Source organism: Dromaius novaehollandiae, chromosome 3 (genome assembly GCF_036370855.1).
Source record: "Dromaius novaehollandiae isolate bDroNov1 chromosome 3, bDroNov1.hap1, whole genome shotgun sequence".
NCBI classification, from domain to species: Eukaryota; Metazoa; Chordata; class Aves; order Casuariiformes; family Dromaiidae; genus Dromaius; species Dromaius novaehollandiae.
The window spans coordinates 24445805-24460852 of record NC_088100.1 but is presented as its reverse complement, the minus strand read 5'-3'; the positions used below and the strand labels follow the sequence as shown (position 1 = coordinate 24460852).

The 15048-nt window shown below is 35.5% G+C and overlaps 1 protein-coding gene across 1 annotated transcript in view; it reads left to right on the top strand.

Moving 5' to 3' along the window:
* CSMD1 (CUB and Sushi multiple domains 1) overlaps positions 1-15048 on the top strand; it is a 1240345-nt gene that overhangs the window by 1187782 nt on the left and 37515 nt on the right. The window contains exon 55 of the mRNA XM_026097018.2: positions 13265-13453. Coding sequence (XP_025952803.2) covers positions 13265-13453 — 189 coding nt within the window. The remainder of the gene's footprint in view (positions 1-13264; positions 13454-15048) is intronic.

Sequence of the window (15048 nt, the reverse complement as noted above, 5' to 3'; positions counted from 1 at the left end):
CTTTCATGGGCTCTACCTCTGCCTTTATTCTTTTGGTAAAGAGAACATCATAAGTAAATGCCCAGTTTACTTGCCTTTAAACTAGAATCAAATGGCATTTTGGAAAAATTCTGATTCCCAAATGTGCGTGCTCTTCAGCACACCTGTCTTAGTATGACTTGATGCAACCTGAATATGGTACCCCAGAAGTAGCTATGAAGCTACCAAATCCTAAACTAAGTATGTTCCACATGGAATTTTCCCCTCAGCAGTTTGGAACTGCTTTGCATCTGGTCTTTAGAAGCACAGAATGCTGCTCTACATTTCCTGCCTTTCATACTGACTCTTTACCACCAAAATGAGACCAGAATTAGATGGTCTTATCAGGGCTGTGCATGCCTAGTTGCAGCGCAGGCCATATATCCACATGTTGTGCTTGAAGTAAGAATTGGTGTATTAAATACCACCCTTCATCTTCTAGCCTGCAAGAATGCATATACAAAGATGAGCACATATCGATCCAGTTCCTTTGTTTGGCATTGGATGAACTGTCCTATCATTTGCTGCAAGTTCGTGAGGCAGTTTCAAATTCATAATCAGTGGCAAGGAAAGTTTCTATGGATATCCTTTGCTACTGTTATCTTTAGAATTGATCATTCCTTCATATAAATGAGATTCAAGAGATTCAAGAGAGTGTCAAGCAGTAAATTTGCTGAAACCTGCTCATGCTACTCCTATTCAAACCTAGAACAAACACAGCCTTCTTCTAGCCTTTTGCCTTCAGCACTGGAGGTGTTTTAACTCAGGCCTTAATTATATTTTCACAGGTATGCAGTATAAATGATTGCCATCATATATACAAAAGCTATACAAAAGGCATCACATACATCAAAAATCTGTACAAAAGCTCACAAGAAAAAGCAATGGTGGACTTCAGAAATTATGCTTCCTCCTCTCTTTTATCCTTAGCAGAGCAAGAACTTAGGGCAAAATTCAGACAGTCCCCACTTATTGGTTGCCATAAACTCCAACCAGAGCAGAGAATTCTCATGATGATTTATTTCCTTTTACTGCATGCCTGATTCTTGTGTTTCACAGCATCCCATCCCTCCTCTGTTCAGTGTACTACAGAGAGGAGGGAATCCTTGATAATGTCATTGGCCTGTGAGACTTTGAAATTATCATCTTTAAATCACCCGTTTTTGGGTGCTGATTTGAAACTTCCCAGTAAGTGTCTGGGCATGGGATTAATAATATTATTATTTAGAGCTTTTTAATATATTGGCCTTTTCTCTGAACATTCCCTAGGGTCATCTTCCAGAGTTTCTCAGTTTCATTACAACCCTTTATAGTTAGGCACCATTAATGCAGCACCTTTGGATCCAGCATTTCTAATTTGGCAGAGTACAGCTTCTCACACAGCAAAATTTGTGAGTGGTCAGAAAAAATCCCAAACAAGGGGGAATTATTAGACATTTTGTTTATTTAGCCTACCTCTTCCTCTCTAGAAGCTGAAGTTATGATGGCAAGCAATAAATAATCTCAATTTTCTCTTGCGAGAAAGGAATACAAGAACACTTATAAGAGATTATGTATCTTCTTGGCAGAAAGTCAGCTGGTAAATTCACCCTCTAATCTTCTCTTGATACCTTTTACAATGGAGTTAGACTGATTGTTACAGGTGCAGGTTTCAGGGGACATTCCTGGCTGCAGAGCTAAGGTAAGAGGGATTCAGAGTATGCTTGAGGATCTGTTGTTTGAGGAAATTAATCTTTTCTACTGCATGAATGGACAAAATGCCTTACTCAAGATTCCAGAGAAATGTGAGGTCTCAAGGCACTTTTGCAGGCAATGTACAGGAGGTGTTTCTCCAGTTATGTCATTCCACAGCTCATAATTTATCTGCTGATTCATCACAGCTGAGGCAGACCTCTTGGTAATGTGTTAAGAGGTGTGAACATACATTTCTTTCAGTAATACTCACTTACTGAAATAAGCATAGCAAATAAAGCAGATTAGTGGTGTTTTAGTCCTTCTTTCTCCCCACCTCACTGTGCAGACGGATTATGCAAGTTTTTACAGGCATCGCAATCTGTGACTTCCACCAGATGGTTTTGAGACACTGGCATTTCAGACATTATACTAACCAGCTCTCAGTGTTACCATCTCCAAAACCCCTTTACCACCCTTTTGGAGACACCCTTGTCAGAGGTATCTTGGTTCTGGCGCTGCTGGGAGGTTATTTTTGGATGATAGAATGATTGTGCAGGGGAAAAATGTTTTACAGCAGTTGGGTTTTCATTACCGAAAAGAGTGAAGACTGGAGAGTGTTAGGGGTTGCTTAATGTGGTAGCCCAACAGATGTGAGGCTGCTGTAGTTCTGCATCCCCAGATCTAGCCAGTAGCCTGTCTGAGCATGTATTCCTGGTGGGCACACACACAGTGTATATATATGTATGTATATGCACAGCCAGCCACACAGAACAAAACAGACAGAAAACAAAGCCTTTAACAGCATTCACGTAAATGTGAACAGCATGGTTGGCACAGTCCTGTTCCTCCTCTCCAGCTGATCAGAACTGAAGTCTTCTAATGAAATATATATAAAAATGTGTGTGTGTATGTGTGTGTTGTGTATATATACATATGAATGTATATGTACACACACAATATGGATCACTCCAGTAGTTGGCATTAGACACTCAGTCTGCCCAATAACTGATCTCAGATTCCCTGGTCTCCCTAATAGGTAGAAATATAATTGAATGCAAATATAAGATAAACAGCAGTGATCAAGCATAGGTCTCAGTCGGACAAGAATGCTGACCTGCCACCTGTTTCCACTTGACTGATCCCTTTTATCTTATTTCTCCTCTATGTTCCCAAACTTGTTCTTCCCCTATCCACTAAGGTACATCCCTTTTCTCACCTTTGGTCCTTCCACTAAACACCCCAAACAGTATTAGATTTTTGTCTTATGGTTATGGCCACGACTTAGCTGATGTTTCTGGGTGATATGATAGATTGTTCTTGTATAACACCATATAGCAGACTTCAGTGTAGTGTTTGTAAAAGTGGCTTTGAATAATCTTTCTTTCCAGAATGTATTCAACACATATGATACTATCTGTCCCTCCCAGGTCAATTGCATAGTTCCCCACTTGGCTGATCCAAACACCCTATCTGGAGAAGGATGCCCTTTGCTTTACTGTCCATCCATAATGATAATCACAGATTCTTTTCAGCTGAAGAGTTCATTCTGCTAAACTAAGAAGCTAAAGTTTCTTGATATGAGCAAACACAGTTGGCACATCAGTATGTTGGAGCATGTAACTGGTTATGCTGATTGTGCCTATCTGCCCATACATTGCAGAACAGTATCCTGATAGTGATATATCATTACCATGATCTTTCTGAGTTCTGTAAGATCTCTCCCACTGTGCAAAGAAAAAGTGATGTTGACACACTGGCCATTGGATTAATCGTCCAACAAATCTCCTTTGGAAGAATCTAAATACTGGAGTGAACAATCCCAGTCATTTCACACTGCTAGGTCATGAATCGGAAGTCTGCAGTAATGTTTTAGCAGCAGTTTTTCAGAGCTGCTGGCTAGCAGTGGTATCTGAAAGTTAGCAAGTAATGTGAACAATTTTGCATCAGTTTGCCTGTTCTGTAGAGTGCTCTGAGATATGGTCTTGATCTCTTGGTCAGGAGAGTCAATGTATAGGTATCATATAAAGTTCCAAAGTAATATTTAATGTTGATATGGTTACTTGTTCCTTTTGACTGATACTGATCCAAAATACTCCAATCTACTTTAGGATCAGAATTAATTTCTCTTCTTATAGACCTTCTCATTCATCCTATTCTACTTTTCTCCTATTAAAGTCATATTTCTTGAAAGCAGAAAATTTTTACTAGGAAGATCTATTTGAAGACTCCTTAGAAGGATGCTTAGAGCTTGACCGAGTTGCCTAAATAAAAAGGGGGAGTGCCACTGGAGATGTTATGCAGTAGATGGTATATCTACCTGAAGCTGACAGAAATGGCACAGTCCTTTGGGACATCAGGCAAAGACATCTCAAAAGGTTGTAGACATATCTCGGCAACTGAATAGAGTTCCTTGGGTTCCACATTAAGAGGCTTGAAGAGGCTGAAACATCCACAGGTCTGTGTGCGTCAGCAGGCCCACTCAGGGGCTGAACTTCCATAGACAAGAGACCCTAGCACGTAATTCAGTTGACCTTAAAGTAGAAAACTAAGGGTTGGTCAAGTGCATCAGGGTGAGGAGATACTGAGAGAATGAGGCTTGTTCAGTCTGCTAAAGAGGAGCTTAAAGGGCAATTTAGTAGCAGCTAATTAAATTAATTTAGTTACAGTTAATTAAAGGGGATTTACAAAAATTATGGAGTCATACTTTTCTCAATATTGCCAGACAGTGTTAGAAGCCACAAATTGCAACATGAGAGGTTTGGATTGGTCTTTAAGAAAAGGTATTTCACTAAGAGGGTAGCGTAGCACCAGGAACAGAGTATCCAGAGAGGCTGTGGAATCTCCATCCTTGGATGTTTCAAGACTTAGCTAGACAAAACTATGGCTGACTTGATCTGCTGGTGACAATTATGCCTCAAGTGAGGGGTTGGACCAGATGACCTCCAGAGGCACCTTCCAACCAACTTTTCTATGGTTCTGTCACATTCTAGGCTGCACTGACTCTATTGGTTAGATCTCCAGTGACTAAAGTAGGGACTTAGGCGCATAGACACACCTAGATTTATATTCTCAATCCTGTCTTCCAGTTAACAGTTGAGCCATCCAAAAGCTTACCCACTTTGTTACAGACAGCTTACTATATAGTTGCATACTTCTCACTGGATAGCCAAGGAGTCCTTTGTACTAACAAGGATTCATTCTTTTTGAGCTCAAGCAGTGGAAGTATTTGCAGAATATAAATATAATTGAGATCTGTAAGACTGCTCCTTGGAGTTCCATTCACACTTACAACTAAGCTCTCTGAAACTAAATGAAGTAATAGTGTCTTTGAGAGGACAGTCCCTCAGCACCTATTTAACTAGGAAATTTGAAACCTTCTTTCAGGTAACTGAGTTGTATGTTGCTGCTGATCAGTGACCGTGAATGTATATTCAGATGGGACAAATTGGTTCCTCACCTGAAATTGTTCACCTTTGAGGTGTTTATTTGTACAGTTGCAAACCACTCTCATACCATTGATACATTTCTTTCTTACATATGGAAAACAATACTGTGGTTAAGAAAAGCCTTAGGGAAAGAGTTTAAGACATGATCCCAGAGTTGGTACTATTATGACAAAAATTATTGGGTTAACACTACTTAGTACATAAATGCCTATAAGTGAATGTGCATATAGACAACACATCTAAAGAACAGTGAAAATTATGTAACTCATCTTTCTGATGTATCTGCAAGGGTTACACCTGTGTTCATACTGGGCGGGTGTAGGAAGAAGAGCTTTCATATGCATAGAAAACAATTTTTTAAAAGTAGCTAATCTAGTGATCTAAAAGAACTATTATTTTATGAAGTTTAAAAAACCTAGTTCAAAGCTGAAAAAATAACTAAATTCATGTAATTTTTTAATAGGCTACTGACTCCAGTTTTATTTTAGTAGAGGATGAATTGGCTACTTAGTTATCTGAGCAGTCAGGCAGAAATTTTCACTGCGGAAGTATAGGAAAGACTGCATTTTTTGTAACAACGAGAGAATATTTGGCATCTTTATATCAGTGATAAATATTTTGGAGTGCCATTAAAAATTAAGTGTGTCTTAGCCTTTCATCTCACAACTAGACACATGTGAACTTAGTTCTGTATACTTGATTGAAGTTATTGATGTTACTTAAGGCCTTGTTTATACCAAGCTGTTATGTACCAAATTATTAGCACTAATTTACACTATTAGCCAACACATTTGTACTACATTACTACAGTGAAAATTTCCTTTGTCTGGGGAAATCAGAAGCATGATGTCAGGACATCTGATTTTAGATAGATCTTATTAATGTTTGTAAAAACACTGTGATTCCTAAATAATTATATTAGCTTTATGGTTGATATGTCCAGAATTTTCATTGTAAAATGACTCTCCAGTTGGCCTCCAGTGAAAAAAAAGAAAGAAAGAAAGAAAGAAAAATTTCAGGCTTCTATTTACTTGAGACTTCTGCAAAGTGAAGTTGTAAGTTGACTTTTTTTTTTCCTTTAGTTCATTGAGTGGGTATTCTTTTTGTGTAGTATTGACTTTACACTGAACTTTACGAAATTACCACAGAAGGGAAACACTGTAATTAGATTTTCACAAACAGTGCCTTCCTTTCTTGTTATACACAGCATCTCCAAAAATTTGCCATAAAGTCAGAGTGAATTCTCTACTTTTATTCATTCTGAATGGCAATCCCTATACATGTTCTAGATACCAACATTCATCCAGTACTTTTCAAATGGAGAAATTTAAAAATACTCTTGATCAGATATCAAAGTTTAAAAAGAAGTTTAACACTGTTTCTGTCAAGGGAAAGAAAAAAAAGAGGGAGAGAGAACAAGAAATGAAACACCGTGAATGATGTACTTTTTGATGATCATTCAACTTTTTAACAGAAAACTGCCTAAAGGACTCTGACATGGTCTTTACACTTCTTTGTCCTCCAGGGTTTGAATCTACTCAGTGTGAGGTTCCAAAGTCATCAGGGCAGATTTAAAGCATTCTCCTTCTTTTCTCAACAGTCTAAATTGAGAGTGCCAGAATTCATTTCCCATGTAACCCTTGGCAGCTGTCATTGAGAGAAAGCAATCTCCTTCTGCTCTCACTGTGATTTACAACTGGGTCCCCAGGGTGAAAAGCAATCAGGGAAACTACTGGCTTAGTTCTGTATGCCAACCAACTCAAATTGTTTTCTGAAGTACTCCTTTATGCGTCCCTTGTTAGCCACACTACACTCATGTATATATTTTAAAAAATCTATAGATTATGTTAAATGACACTGCAGGTATAATTTGTTTACTTTTTAGCTTGAGGGATAGTTTTCTTTTGCATAATCATTTGATAAGATTTCATGTATGATGCAAACATTTTGTTGCGCAGAACACGTATAAATTATGTATTCAGTGACTATTCTGTATTTTACACATCACTGAGTTGGCTAAATAGGTTCTACTGATACAAGAATGAGAACACTATTACACAGAAAAGTTTGTTCTTTGGGAATCTAATATATTATTTGAATATTCCATGTGTCTGGTCTGCAGATAGAATTAAGTTTTTCTACTCTCCTTGTTGTGTTTCAAAGACAATTCAGTTAGAATTGCTTTTGGATATCTTTAGGGCAACATGTCATCATGGAACAATGGTCTCTCTTCTTAATTTCTATTACTGGCTTCTCAGAAGATAACTTGTCAGGCTTAACCATTAAAGCAAAGTTTCAATTTTTAGAAGTTTTGTTTTGTTTTATTTTAATATGCTGAACTGTACTGAAAAAGGGACAGTTGTCATGAATGCTTATTATACATTAAACCTAGTGAAAGATGAGTAATCCACAGGACATTTGTGGATTTTTAAAAAAGAAATGCATTCCTCTATGAATGTTCAAAACCTTCAATAAATGAGAGAATTTTGCAGCATGTTTCTATTTGAATGCCCTATTTGAATAGAGTAGTCTTATGTTAATATTAGAAGAATTTGATATAAATAATTTTGTGTTTGAAAGTTCTGTTTCAGCTAAGTCATTGTATATTTGTGTGCAATAACATTCTTTTTCACTAAACTGCAGTGAAAGAAATATTTATACACTTTCTTGTGTACAAATTCTGAAATATCATTTCACTATTTATTTTACTGCTTTTTATTCTTCAGTATTTTTATCTGTACCATATTTCATGATACTCTGTGTGTTCTGGAGACCGGTGCTTGAGGTTTGTTATTTTGCAGAGCAGATTTTTTTGTCAGAGAAATGCGTAAGAGAGGATATGAGCCTCTAAAGTAGTCATTAGTGCCTTCAACTTAAAGTGAACAGATTTGGTTCCAGAAACTGCTCCTAGGATCTGTTTGTTTTATCCAATGACTGTTTAATATAAAAAATTGAAAAAAATTATATGTATCAGAGATCACTTACAGATCATCCTTTATATCTTTTATAGGTCTGATGTGTATTTATTTATTTGTATATGCATATATATATGTATATGTATGTATTCATATATATACATACATACTCAAGCATACATAAATATATACACATGCTGATAGTTTTAAGATTCAAAAATTCATAACAAGAAAAAGAGCGGATATTATGTTTGGCGTTAATACTCTTTTGGCAGGACTTGTCAAGAAGAGTTTCCTTAAACTTTAGCTAAGCCTTTGGGATGATTGGTAAAAAGATTGCTATTGTTGCTTGCTAGTTTTATATTTTATTCAATATATATTCAATTAGAGTGTGATGAAAGAGTTTCTCTTCATTTCTGATAGTGAAACTAAATGTTTTGCATTTTGAGATCCTTCAGAAAGAAAAAAAAATCCAAATGTTTATGGTTCCTTGTTAGGGTTATTTTTTCCCTTTTCTTTTTCTTTTTTCCAGTATATGTTTTTGTATTTTTTATTAGGCATAGACAGTAGTGATTTTCTCTGCTTAGTCCTGCAATGGAGAATACCATATGATGGCCTGAATACCCTGTACAGTGGGACAGATGTATACTTTCTTATCAATGGAAAACTGTCCCAAAGTCTCAGTCATGAAAGTAGGAAGTTAGAGACAATCTTTCGATACAAAGATATTGAACAAGCATGATAACACCATCCCCCCTCCCCCCCCCCACCAGAGCTGAAAGCAAGGATGGTGGCTAAGCTCCTTTGTATCCTAAGACTGGTGAAAGGTGAATGTAGCGTAATGTTGCTCTTGGAAATCTAGGTATTGGAAATTCATAAACATCATTCAATGGGAATGAGGTTGTATGTGTACCTCTGCCAATAACTTTAAGCCTGACAGCCTTGAAACGGTGTTGTAGATTACCAAAATAACACCAATCTGCTGCATAACACACACATACAATATTTTTAAAAATTGAAAGAGCTGGTAATATTATAACTTTTCATAGCTTATTCCCTCTAAAAGTTAGGAAGTTGTATAGGATAAGATAGAAATTCCTGATATTGTTAGTACACGTAAACATTGGAAGCACAACAGAGTAACTTCCAGTCTTGTGAGAGTGAGTCAAAGATCCACCCAGTATTCATTACCATCTGCTCTAACTGAACAATATAGAGCCCATGTTCCTAATAAAGAATAAAATAAATAAAGATATAATGATTAAGAATAAAGAACACAATAAAAAATAAGAACAAGACCTAATGATTAAGAAAAAAATTCAGACCTCTGTTTCAAAACTCTTTTTTCAGCCATTGTCAATATTTTGTCTTGACTAAAAAACAAGAATCAAACTTTTTAAGGTAGCAAAAAATCTGTAATTAGCTTTGTGCATTATTTAAAATTTAAACCCAGAAGAGTTTAATTGATCAAAATTCAGGTTTTAATGGCTTTTTCCCCTTCCCTGAATGAAATGAAACCCGATAAATCTTTTGAAGTAAAAAAAAAAGAAAAGTTGGAAATATTTTAATATCCAAATACTTCAATTTTCAAACACTTACGATAAAAAAAAAACAGTTAAACAAAGGCTAAGCATTACAATATCACCTACTCTCTCCTGTGGCTTTCATCATAAAAGCTTGAGGATGAAACAATTTGAAAGTAGTGCATGTTATTCCAGGAATTAAATCATTCCTCCACAAACATTCCATTTTCACTCTTCAGATTTATTTATCTCTACCATTTTGTTTCTGGGCTAGCTTTTAGGTAGGATCAAAATGATTGAAAATGAATGATATGAAAATGAAATTGAAAATGAATGAGGAGCTTTTTTAGCTTCCACAGCTTCACAAGCACTGTTGTTACTTCTAATTTTACTAGTTTTGAACATTCATGTTATCTTAGCCAGAGTACTAGCAATGTAACACTTTTGTAGTTAACATCTGGAGCTCTAGAAAAGAGGTAAAGGGTGAGAAATGCTCAGACAAAAACAAAATCAACTAAAAGTACAGAGAGTACAGTGGAAGAGATTCTTGAGAAAAAAATGAAAGAAATTTTGAGATTGCAAGACAGGAGTTAGGTAGACAACGAATATCAGTCTTGTCATGTAGCTTGGGGACAAAAAACAGTAATTTGCATCTGCATGAAAACTTCCATTAGTTATGTGTTTAGTTATGTGCATCAATGAAATCTCACAGTAAATGTGTATGTACTTATTTAAGTTGCTTATGGCCAATTTATAATGTTAGAGTTATGTGGGTAATATGAAATGCAAGCTATATAAAATGCCTGTACTGTGGATCTGTGTGAGTGTAGCAAGAGGTTTTAGTTGCATCAGGACAAGATTTCTAATACCAACAAGTCTTAAATAGGATTGCTAAATTGATATTAATTCACCTTTGAACTATTGCAGTTCTGTGTTATTTTATTCCAGAGGATATATACTGTCATTAAAAACAATTAATTTCCATACTTTTTTATCTTTTTAGATATTATTTAAAGGAAGAGCTGCTTTTGCTAGTAATGAAGATGGTTGCTAAAACAGGCAGATATCAGTAGAATAGGAAAGTGTTAGTTTGCTGTAGCTACTTCTCAGTCTGCAGATTCATTGCAAAATGGTGCACTGATTATAGCACAGACATAGGTCTCAGAAGAAACATGAGTTCAGGTCTATACCAGGACAAATATCCTATACAACCATGGACATTCATTTGTGAGATTTCCTGCCAGTATTGTAGTATTGTGATACTGGAGATCACAGCCACGTTACCTTAGAAGAACAATGGTTTCAGCTAAACAGACAGATCGTTAAACACTCACTTTTATATTTGAAATTAAACATATTATCTATATTTTTAAATGAAACAGTCCCTGGGCATGATAGCTTAATTGCTTGTTATACTGAATGAATAGAATGTTCTCTGGCAATTGTGTTTCCTCTGAACATTCGTATTCACATTCACATTCACAAGGAATTGTGGGAGCATAGTTCAGGCGTTACCATGGGCAGAGGGCCCATTCCCAGTAGGCACTTCAGAGGTGTTCACCTGAGTCTGTAGGTTAGCAGCGATTAGTAATGATGGAAAAAGGGAATCACAAAGACTGAAATGTATTTACTGTGTTATGTAAAAAGAATAAAGTATTTTCTCTTGATAGTACTCTTAAAACTTAAACAGAGATCTCCAGAAGCAGGAATTTCAGGGTACCCCAATGCAAGCACAGAGCCACAAGTTTCAACACTCAAATCTTTCACAACTCCCAAAGAGCAGTAAGATTTTTGGACTTTGAATTTTGCATGTTCTAAGAGACAGGAAAAAAAAGTCAGGAGGTAAAAAGGTATCTACTTCTGAGTGTAAATGCACATATACTTGTTTAACTTGTAGATATTTCATTTATATATAACACTTACAAGGTTATAATACTGAGTTAAAATAAATGTTGGTAGTATGAAATAAAAGCTAGAATGTAGCTTCTCTGGGGAATGATTTCATAGGATTCACAATAATAATGCGTAGGGAACAGCTTTACTTAGGAGAGACTGCAGCTTTACTACTCAGAAAAATACAGGTCTCCTGCATGAACCCTGTCTCTTCTCATCAATCTAGAGAGTGCCTTAGTAACTGAAGGCTTTATGTACATTGTCATAATACCTAATGCTTTTTAAACTTTAACCTGCATTTCTGTATAATTGTGCCTTTTGTGCTTTTAATAACAATCAGTAAATTGGAAATAGATTCGCTTCATACCAAAGACTGTTTTCCCCCTTCCCCCTTAAATATTACTTCTAATCCTGAAATGATTTTTCTGAAGGAAAAGTCTGAATTCATATGGGACCTTCTTTAGAGTTATCTATATTCTTGTCCAAAACCCTTACAAGATTGAAACCATAAACATTTAATGTCTTTAAGACTGTTGCTTTAAAAAGAGGAAGAGAATTGAAAATATTTTCAACTATTTTCACCAAGAGTTAGAATGTAAGATGCCAGTGGTTTTTTTTTTAAAGTCCTGATACTTTTTTTGCTGGCTGAATTAAGTATTCTTCCAATGAATGAACATTTGCAAGTTTGTTCTATTGTATTAGCTAATTAGTAAATATCAGTAATATATATGATAAAATTTAACTTTTTTAAAAACTATGATTCAGAAGTAAAACAAAAAACCTTTGCAATATCCTTAGCAGTACATTACTGACTCTCTCTGTCTTACCTCTTAAATGATGATGTATCTGATGTTCTTCTCCACTCAAAGACAGACAGGTTTCTTTTCTATTGAGATTTAATGGAGACTAGATATTCTCAAAAGGTAGATTCCTGTCACTCTTTGATGATCTGTACCTTACAATGCTAATCATTTTCTGAATCTTTTCTTATGTACATCATTATGTTTAGAGTGAAGGTGGGGGAGGAGGAAGCGGCATTAATAACTTTTCATACAGCTGTCAGATGGATAGACAACAAAGCTGAGAGTTTGTGATGGAGATCTCAGTGTCTCATCTCAATCTTCTATCAACAAACCATAGTCTTCACTGCAGGGAGTAAAAGGAAATTTTGGGGAGGAGGGATATACGTTACACAAAAACTAGACACTCATGGCAAAAAACATAATTTGTTAGCTTTCTATCTGCTACCTGAAAAATAACTTAATGCTTCTTGATGCATTTGCTCAGTCACTCCCCACAATTAAATATTTCATTTTTCATCATTATCTCTTTATTTTCTTTTACAGATTAATAACAGAAAATGATCTTGTTACTGTTAGAAGGTATTTTTCTCATTACAGGAAATGTAAAAAGAAAATACTTAAGTGTTATTTAAACTGTGTACTGGTTTGATTTTCATTTTGCTTTCCTCTCATTAAAATTAAATAGATGGCCAAACCGAGTTGACCAAGAAAAAGATTAAAAGTTCCTCCAAGTTCTTTTTTAGCTTCCAGCCATTTGCACTGCCAAGACTGTTGTAAGAACTGGACTAAGATCATACTATTTATTTCAAAGCAAAAAGGCTTTGGAGGGAAAATATCTGATATTTGTTACTAAAATCAAGTTAAAATTGAAGACTCGAGGTGAAATGTACCACAGTTACAAGCTGCTAGTGAAGTAACAAAAATTCACTGTTAAACTTTGTTTTTGATGTTGCTGTTATGTGTTGGCGATGAACGCTCTGTTTGTCTTACAGTGGTAAACTGTTCTGATCCTGGCTTTGTGGAAAATGCTATTCGGCATGGACAGCAGAATTACCCTGAAAGTTTCAAATATGGAACAAGTGTGGCATACCATTGCAAGAAGGGATTTTATCTGTTGGGCTCATCTGCTTTGACCTGTAAAGCTAATGGCTTGTGGGATAGATCACTACCAAAGTGTTTGTGTAAGTATTCATTCAGATAGATTAACATTAAACAATGGTGCATGACTTTTTAGTCACAAAGGCACTAAATGTTGAAAAAATGCAGTCATGTTTTGGGGGCCAAAACTGGATTTTATGAGCAACATATTGTAAATTGTATAATTCAGTGAGTAATCATTAAGGCAAGTTGCCATACAACTTTTAGTTATTAATGTAAAAATGATTTTAGAGGGAAGTATGGACGTATAACGTGAAATGCTAGAAAGTAAAGATTAATTTGCCTATTTACTGTATTTTTATGATATCTGAAAACACCTAGGGAAACTTAAAATCATTACTTACATATTATCATTGGGACTGATAATCTAAGACCATTAATGATTATCTCACGGTTATTCTTTTCTGACATTGTATTGTAGTGTATATTTGAGAAAAAAGGCTATGAAATGCTTTGTAGGAAAACTTTGCTCAAAGGGAACATTTCATAACATTACTTTGTCCTTCCTCCGTCACTTTTTTTTTCCCTCAGAGAGGGAGGGAGTGTTTTGTTAGCTCCTATAATCAGATCAGTGAGTTTCAGATCTCTAGAAACTAACAATTTAATTGGCTTTCATTTTCTGTTCAGGTATTTCTCTTCTCTGATCACCATTAATTTTTTGACATTAGGACTCTGAATTATAATGAAATTGTAGGAAAACATAAATGAAATTAAGGCTTTAATTTGCAAATGCATCAGTTTGCAAATGATTTTAATGTTTTTTCTTTCCAGATTTGTGATTGTTTATTTAAATGATTTATTTTATGAATTTATATCTATATACTAATCAGATCAATAAGTTTTACTATGCTAGTGATTCTGTTTATAAACAGTGTTTTTGACTGATGCTTTATTTCTTCCTGCTACTGTATATCTAATATCCACATGACCTAAAGCAGCTTTGTTTTGGTTTTCAGAAGAGTTTACACTTCTAGTATTTGTCAATCAGACCTATAATCTGCAAACTAGGTTTATTCAGATTTCAGTAACAAAATACCTAGGCAAAATATAACATTTTAAATACAAAATAGCTGTATAAATATGTTCATTTGGTAAGAATATTTTACTGACCCAAGTCTATGCCTCTTGATTTGAATCTTAACAAAATTGTTATGAAAGTCCTTGGCCCAGTTTTGTCTATCTGTGATCTCTTCCTACTTCCGGGAGTGGGATTCCAGTGTGAAGGGACATTCCTTATGGAAGGAGCAGAAGAGGATGGGGCATCTAAATCACCTAAAATAGCTACCCACCTTTCCACATTAAGCATTTTGGAAATTTGATAGCATTTATATGTCATTCTGTCTTTAGACAGAGCTTCAGTAAAGTTTTAGTTGTCCATCTCCTCAGAACAGGAAGTCCTAAACTTGCTGTGGTGACTGCCGATGGAGGCTGGGGCATGGGAATTTCCAAATAAGTCTGGGAGGTGCCTAAATTCCTCAACTGCCTATTGGGTTAGCAGTCATTTGCTGCTGATGGACTGAAACATTATCTGAATCCTAAATATCTACAGGACAAATTTTGCATTTTCTCCTTGAGATAAACTCTCACTGAAATGAATAGAGCGTTTTCTATGAGAATG